This window comes from Puma concolor, chromosome B3, assembly GCF_028749965.1.
Source record: "Puma concolor isolate L17-30 chromosome B3, mPumCon1.1.hap2, whole genome shotgun sequence".
NCBI classification, from domain to species: Eukaryota; Metazoa; Chordata; class Mammalia; order Carnivora; family Felidae; genus Puma; species Puma concolor.
In genome coordinates, this window is record NC_141672.1 from 147,433,950 (window position 1) to 147,441,887 (window position 7,938).

At 60.5% G+C, this 7,938-nt stretch overlaps 1 protein-coding gene across 1 annotated transcript; it reads right to left on the minus strand.

Moving 5' to 3' along the window:
• Positions 1-1,849: 1,849 nt before the first annotated feature.
• On the minus strand, positions 1,850-4,967 carry TLNRD1 (talin rod domain containing 1). Its single transcript, XM_086711740.1, has one exon. It carries the CDS (start codon positions 3,603-3,605, stop codon positions 2,514-2,516), a length of 1,092 nt encoding a protein of 363 aa, XP_086567866.1. The 5' UTR covers positions 3,606-4,967; the 3' UTR covers positions 1,850-2,513.
• Between the last annotated feature and the right edge of the window lie 2,971 nt (positions 4,968-7,938).

Genomic DNA, 7,938 nt, shown 5'->3' on the forward strand with positions numbered 1-7,938 from the left:
ATACAAGAATTCATTTCGAGCCACCTGCTGGAAGAAAAATCCCAAACTTATCTTAGAGACAGAAGGAGGGGAAGGGAGGACGTTAAGACACCAGTGAAACTTTTAACCACTTCAGAGGACAGAGATTTTGAATATTACAGGACACCTTTCATATACAGAAACGTAAAGGGACACCACCAGGTGGCTATGACAAAAAGCAGCTTTAAAATTGATTTGCTGGCAGGCTAGTTAACTTCATCCAAGTAGACAGAGAAAGCGAGGGCTTTTTTGGCACGCGGTGTCCTGAAAAGTGCTTCTGTACGGAATGAGCCCAAGCAACAACTGGCAATTATCTTTGTCTGAATCAAACACCAAACTTAACGGGTTCCTGGCCCTAGTGTTGTTTTACCTTGCTCTTTTCAGTTTGCTCTCTGTGACCTGCATAGGCTAAAGGGAGCAGATAATTAGAGACTCTACAACAACTTCTGTACATAAATAAAAGTAGCCATTCCTAAATGCAAGCAGGGTGGCCGTTGGCACACGGGTTAAGATTCCTCCCCGCAAATACTTCCGGAACCTGGCTGACCCAGACTTAAAGAAGGGGCAGAGGGACAGGAAAAAACATTCCCAAGGTCATTTTCATTTTTTACACACTTTAAACGTCTAAATCTACCAAGACCCAGGAGAAAGCCAAGAGCGCCCTTGACGGTTTTTTAAGAAACGTGTACGTGTACTACCATTTTAAGACTTTTCCAAACATCGAATTCAGAGCAGTTACACGATCTAGTCTTACCCAACACGGGTTTACACGCCGAGCATGAGGTTCCAGTAACAAACACAGCTATTCAAGTTAAACAGTCATCAAAAGGACTTTCTAACATATTACGGTGAGAAAGTCTTTCTTCTCAGATCCGCGGGAACTACAAAGGTTTAGGCACAACAAACCCCAAGAAAAGTGTAAACGGAGCAAATTTAAAGCATGTATGACTTCTCCTCCGCGTGGCTCCCCAGGACAGGCGCTGCAAATAAACATGTTACACTTTCCGTGGGGAAATGTCCAAAACTTAACTAGGTTCAGCAAAACTGTAACACCCCTCCCTCCCCAATGTTTTCTTAGCGTGTCTGCAGAGAGGACAAACCACCTCAAAATAACTCCAAACTTCAACTGACGGCGATTCTTCCAACGCAGAATCAACAAGGGCAGATCTTGAGACAAGGTCACCAAAATCAGCCCTTGGCCCGCAATAATGCTGCGGCTCTAGAAAGTTCTCCACGCTTTCCCCCCCCCCCCCCCCCAACACCTCTCCCTCTATTACAGTCCAGATTCCTCTGTACTTTCTCCTGACATCACCGGATCTTGTCCGCATAGACCCGCCTACTTAAATGAGGCTCCACGCTCTCCTGGAAAGAACTTGGGTCTACTTCGACAGCTGCACTGCACGGACCCTCCGACCCGAGGAGGGTGGGGTACCACGCAGGATTAGGGAGACCCTTAATCTGAAAGAGACGGGCAGAATACCACTCAGACCAGGGTCAGCCTGAACCAGTGTTCATCAGGGCAGAAAGGGGTGGGAGACAAAGGGGGCTGACTTACGTTCCAGGAGAAACCAGAGGCAAGACAAAACCCCACCGACAGCCCAGCCCCCGCACCCACGCCCGTGACACGTGCTCTACATCGACAGTGTCCCACCGTGCTCTCTTCTTGAATTCCAGGTTGCTCAAAGCGGTGACTCTCCAGGAAAAAGGAGACAGGGCTGACGACCGGAGGCACTGCTCCCGAAGCACAGGCTCCGGGGCGCCCTTCCAGAGAGCGCGTGCAGAGCGCAACGTCACAGCGATCGAACATCAACAATAAGTGCCAAAGGCCATCTGAGAAACATAACATTTTAATAGATGAAATAAATACTCCAGTACATGCACGGTAAAAACTTGACATTGGGGGGAGGGGGGAAGGAGGGGGGAAATCACTCTATAGTGTAAATTAAAAAATAAAACACACACTCACAGTAGCTTTCCCCCCCATTTGCAAATCACATGGCAATGTCATACTTTCCACACCAAGTATACGCCTAATCCAACACGATTTGCTTAAAAAAAATAACAGCATACAAAAAAAAAAAAAAAAAAAAAGATAGCTACATCCATGTCTAAGGAGTGAAACTGAGGTAACCTTTCTTTTAATTAGGAAAAATCAAAACAAAACGGAAAAAAAAAAAAACAACGGGCCAAAAAAGAAACGAACCCATGACCTCCTTCCTGCCCGATTGGTTAGAAAATTGAGGGGCGGAGCTCCGGAACAGGAGCCGGGGGCGGGTGCGGGCGCGCCACCTCGCGGTCCCTGCTGCGTGCGCGCAGGTGGGCGCTGCGGCGGGAGGGGCCCCCAGCTCTCTGGAAGGTTCTTTCCGAGCGTCTGCCGTGGGGGAGGGGCTTCCCCTGGGATTTCTTTGGTATAAATGGAGAGGGGCGGAGAGTGAGTATCTTCCTCTAGTGGGAGGGGGGGGGGCGGGTGGGCGAAGGGGCGCGGGGCGGGGGTGCTAATTCACAGAATTGGAATTCACTGGCGGTAAAGTCCTGGGCGAAGACCTCTCCCGTAAAGCCTGAGATAGCAGGGTGCAGCCTTCAGACACGGCGCAGGCCGAGTTCCTCAGCCTCTCCCTGTGGTCCGACATCTTGGCGCCCCCGTCGGGGTGCTGCGCCAGATCCCTGAGGCACTGGGTCAGGAGCACGCAGGCCGACACCACGCTCATGGCGCCGCCCAGGATGGCGGTCTGCACCGCCTTGCCCTCGGCGCTCACGGCCGCCGCGCGACCCAGGAACTGCGGCTCGGTGGCGAAGCCCACCAGGGCGCTCACGGCCTGCACCAGCGGCCCGCTGAAGAGCGCGCAGCGGCTGCGGGCCAGCTCGCTGGGCGCCGCCTTCACCTCGCGCACGCAGGCCAGCAGCGCCGACGCGCTGGTGCTCATGCACTTGACGCCCAGCTTGAACTGCTCGCGGGAGAAGCGGTCCCGGGACTTGTCGCTGGCCAGGGCGCACGCGTCCGTCAGGAACTTGAGGTTGCGCGACAGGCCCTGGGACACCTCCAGCAGCAGCTGCGGCGTCATGTCGGCCAGCGGGGTGGCGCGCAGCACGGCGCAGCCCTGCTCCACCTCGTGGCGGCAGCGCGTCACGCGGTAGCGGTCCACCAGGCCCGGCTGCGCGGGCTGCGCGCCCGGCGTGGCCACGGCCGCCAGGTAGGCCGCGTGGGCGGAGCACTCGGTCAGCGACACCACCAGGTCGCCCAGCTCCACCAGGCTGTCCCCCGCCTCCCCGAAGCGGCCCATGTTGAGCTGGCTCTGCACGTCGTGGGTGAGGATGGAGAGCCCCTTGGTGCGCGCGATGATCGTGTCCCGGCACTGCTCGAAGGACTCGGCGGCGCCGGCGCAGGAGGAGGCGGGGCCCTCGAAGAGCACGGGCCGCGCCTCGCTCGACAGCAGCAGCAGGTCGGCCACCAGCTGCATCTTGCCCTTGCAGTGGTCGCAGACGGACACCAGCCTCTTCCGCGGCTGCGAGCAGGCCCCCCCGACGGCGCTCGCAGGAGCCGGAGAAGCGGCCTCGCCAGCGGGCTTCCCGGCGCTGCCGCTAGCCATCGCGCCCGGGGGGCACTGGCATGCCGCTGGGGAGCCCGCTACCGCCGCCGCTGCCACTGCCGCCGCCCCCGCGGCCGTCGCGACTCGGCTGGCCAGGACCGCGGTGCCTTCCCCGCACCATCATGCCATCCACCGCGCCGGGCGGAAGGCGCTGGGCTGCGGCGGCCGGGGCCCGGGCGGCGCGGGGCGGGCCCGAGGGCCAGAGGACGCAGGAGGCTCTCCGGGGCGCGGGGAGGGGCTGCGGCGTTCGGCCTCCTGGAGGGCTTGCGGGAACCATGAACCGGGGCACGGCCAGACTCACGGAGCGCGCTCTTCGTCGCCGGGCTGCCAGGAAAGTCCCTTCTGCTGGGCCGCCGCTGCCGCCGCCTTCCTGGGCATGGCCCGGCCCGGCCGCCGGAGCGGGAGGGCGGGAGGGGGGGGGGGGAGCTGGGAGGTGTCCTTCCTTCCTTCCTTCCTTTCTTTGAAATCAAAATCTCTTCCTCGGGGAGGAGCGCGGGTGGCGGCTCGGGCGGGCTCTGCTGTCAGCCTCCTCGGGCTCGGCGGCGCACGTGGGCTTCAGGCGCCCCGACCCCGCCGGGCGGCACTTGCCCGCGACGGCGGCCGGGGCCGGCGCGGTGGGGCGCGCATCTCCCGCCGCCCGGTCTCGGGACGCGGCGCCGGCGGCGGCGGCGGCGGCAGGGCCGAGGGTGTGGCCGGAGCTGGAGTCAGAGTCGGGCGGGAGCCTGCACTGATTGCGCACAGCGGCCGCCCCGCTCGCGCGCTCGCCCGCCCGCCACGCCCGGGCGCGCCGGCCGCCGCGGCCGCCCCTTCCCGCCTCGCCGGCTCACAGCGCGCGGCCCGGCGCCGAGGCGGCACGCCCTCCCCGACCGCGCGCCCCGAGGCCGGCCGCCGGCCGCGGGCGCGAGTCCATCCCGGTCGCCTGGTCGCCTGGGGCCCGCGGCGGCTGCGCTCTCCCGAGCCCCCGGGCCCTGCGCATCGGACGCCCGGCGCGCGTCTCCCCCGCGGCCGCGCCAACTCAGAAGGTCCCCGCGGCGCCGCGGCCGCCCGCCCGGGCCCCGGCTCCTGCCATTTCCGTCGGCCGCCAACTTCCGAGCGAGCCGGGAGAAACCGAAAGGAAAAGGGCGGGGGCCGCCTCCCGTGCCCGCGCGGGCCGTGCGAGCGCCGCCGCCCTGCCGGGGCCGCCCGAGCCTGCTCCCCTCCGCGTCCGCGCCTCGCCCCCGGGCTCGCCGCCGCCGCCGCCGCCGCCGCCCGGCCGTCACCTCCCCGGAGCCTATAGAAATCTTTTGTGTGGCGTCACCGCCTTTCGTTTAAATCCCGCTTCCTCCTCTCGCCCTTCCTCCCGCCCCCTCCGCCGCTCCCGGATGCTCGCGCGATGCGCTGCTCCTCCCCCGGGAAGCTGGGTGGCTGCGGGGGGACGCCGCCGCCCAGCGCGCCCGCCGCGGGCGCGGGGCCGGGGATCCCGCGGGGGTGGGGGCGGGCCGGGGGTCCCGCGGGGGTGGGGGGCGGGGGTGGGTCGTCCGGGCGCACGGCCCGGGCGGGGACGCGGGGCGCGGCCGCCGGCGGCCTGACGGGCGCCCTGGGCCGGCCCCGGGGCTGCACGCTTCCCGCCCGCCGAGTGGGCGAGTCTGGAAGGGGACTGTTTGTGCGCCGCAGGGAGGAGGGCGTCCCCTGGAGACGAGCCGGGGCCCTGGCTGCGCGCTCCGCGGGACCCGGGCCGGCTGGGCCAGACGTCGCCCTGCCCTTTGTTGTGCGTGCCCCTCCTCCCCGGGGCGCCGAGGGCGCCGGCCGGGGAGTCGGAGAGGAGCCGGGGTGGGGGTGGGGGTGGGGGGTTGGCGGTGTGGTTGGATCGCGGTCTTTGCGCCGGACTTCCTGCGGGCACTCTCTCTCGGGCCGTGTAGGAGTTGTGTGACCCAGTGCGAGCTCTCCCCCCAAGCGGCCGTGGTGTCGTCTTGAGATCAGATGGCGTGCACCGACTGCTGGAGGGCCTGGCTCGCCAGCAGTAGCGGCTAGACCCTCTCCTAACGAGGACGCCTTCCTCTCCGTGATGGGGTCGTAGTGGCCCCTGTGAAGGAAGACGAACAGCCTTTCGGGGGGAACGTTGCCGTCCCGTTTTACAGATAAGCAACCGATGGTCTGATGGCTCAAGAGCCTCCCTAAGGACAGGAGGACAGCCAGTGGCCGGGCGAGGAGCCCACCCCAACCTGTTTTCATCTTACCCAGACCTGGCTGGTCAGGAAGCGGTTCAGGCATCTGGGCTCCCTCCCAGCCAAGGACCCCCCAGATGCCCAGCCCCTCGCAAGCTGGGTGTGTCCGCCAACGGAAATGTTTGTTCCTCTGTCCCTTCCTGGGACCTCGGGGTCACCTTTTTTTTTTTTTTTTTTTCAGCCAGCCAGTTAAGGTTACTTGTAACTAAGATGACCTTGCAACTTATCCAAACCGAGGCTTCTCTGAGAGTGAATTGTGAAATACATTACTTTAAAAATTAACCAGGAACAACGGATACGAACCTGAATGGGTATAGTCACCCTACTTGTAACACAAAGTGTCCTTAGATATCTTCTAGAATCTAGCCGGACCCACTTGTTTTGCAAGGCAAGGCCAACGAAACTGGTGATTTTCTAAACACGGGGCAAATCTATAGGGTTAAAATCCCTTTTGTTTTTCTCTGAGCAAAAACCAGTTGGATGAATCGAGCCCTTTCCCTGGCAATCCAGGAAAGTACCCTGTTCTTCCGTAGCTCCGGAAACTTACTAGAAGTCAAACCCTTCCCGCCATTCCTGGTTTATTCATGAAACTTGCTCTAGGATCGGGATTTTCTCCCAAAGCTCCTTGGCTCTTCGGGGTGATGTTTTCCTTCTACGTATGCACTCTCTTGGTTTTGCTGGAAGCCTTCTGCCTCCTCCGCAAGCTCTCTTACATAGAATGTCCCGTCCCGCCATATTTGCTTTAGCTTTAAAAGCAGATCGGATTATCTTCTTGGCCTTCCTGCTTCATTTTTCAGGTACGGGAGCTCCTACACTGACCCTTCCCCATACTATCTGCGCCTGCCTGTTGGGTCACCTTACCCTCTGCCATCATTCATTCACCCCACGAACACTGGACACCCAGCACGTGCCAGGACCCATGCCGGGCACGAAAGTTACATAATAAGTAACGGAAGGGCTCTACCTTCGGAGGGGCAGAGCCCAGAGAGGGCAACAAAGTGACACAAGGGAGTCGTCATCGGAATGGTGACAGCACGGAGGACAGAAAGTACCGGGGGTACTGCTGCTCACCGATGTTCAGTTGCAATTAGGCGGGGGCGGGGGTGGGGACGTGAGCAGGACAGACACCCGTGTCAAGCCCGGTGCTGTAGCGTATTGTAGCCTAACTTGATTGGTAGAAGGCGGGCTGTATGTGCCCCTCGGAGTCACCGGAGTAAGGACTTTCTCTTGAGAAAACTCCACTCATTGGGGCGCCTGGGGGACCCCGACTTCGGTTCAGGTCACGATCTCGCAGTTTGTGAGTTTGAGGCCCACATTGGGCTCGCTGCTGTCAGCGCAGAGCCCGCTTCGGATTCTCTGTCCCCTTCTCTCTGCCCGGCTTGCGTTCTCCCAACGTACATAAATATTAAACAAAAAAAAAAAAACACCTCTGCTCATCATCCCTTCGAATCCTCTCTTGAAATATAATAATGAACCAAAGGCACTATGCAAAGCATTTTCCACTAAAATGGAAATTGGGTCAGAGAAGAAAGCTGCAAATACACGGGCTGAAGGGTTGGCTGGGGGAAGGTGAGTGGAGCCCTCAAGGGGAAGCTGGGGCCGGGTGGAAAATAGCACGGCCCGTGGAGAACGTGTTCTCAGTGCCTGGCTCAAGGCCGACACTTCGTGGGCATTTAATAAATACGTGAATGAGCAAGATGCGAGGAGAGAGCTGCCTGAGGGTTTGGGGAGGCGAGGTGGAGCTGATTGGCATCGGACCAGGCAGGACTGGGGAGACGTGCTTTCTCTCCTTCCTCGCCTATTCTAGAAGGGGTGTCGGCCACCTGGACTTCGGGCAGGGATGACACCTTCGACAGTATGAACGCTCTGTTTGGGTTGATTTTAATGTTTTTTTCTTTTTGAGAGAGAGAGAGCGTGGGGGAGGGCCAGAGAGAGAGAGAAAGAATCCCAAATAAGCTCCCCTCGGTCAGCACAGAGCCCGACGCGGGGCTCGAACTCACCAACCGTGACATCACGACCTGAGCTGAAATCAAGAGTGGGAGGCTTAACCGACTGAGCCACCCAAGTGCCCCGGGTTTTTTGGGTTCTTTTCAATTGTAGCTAAACATTCACAACATTAAACTTTCCGT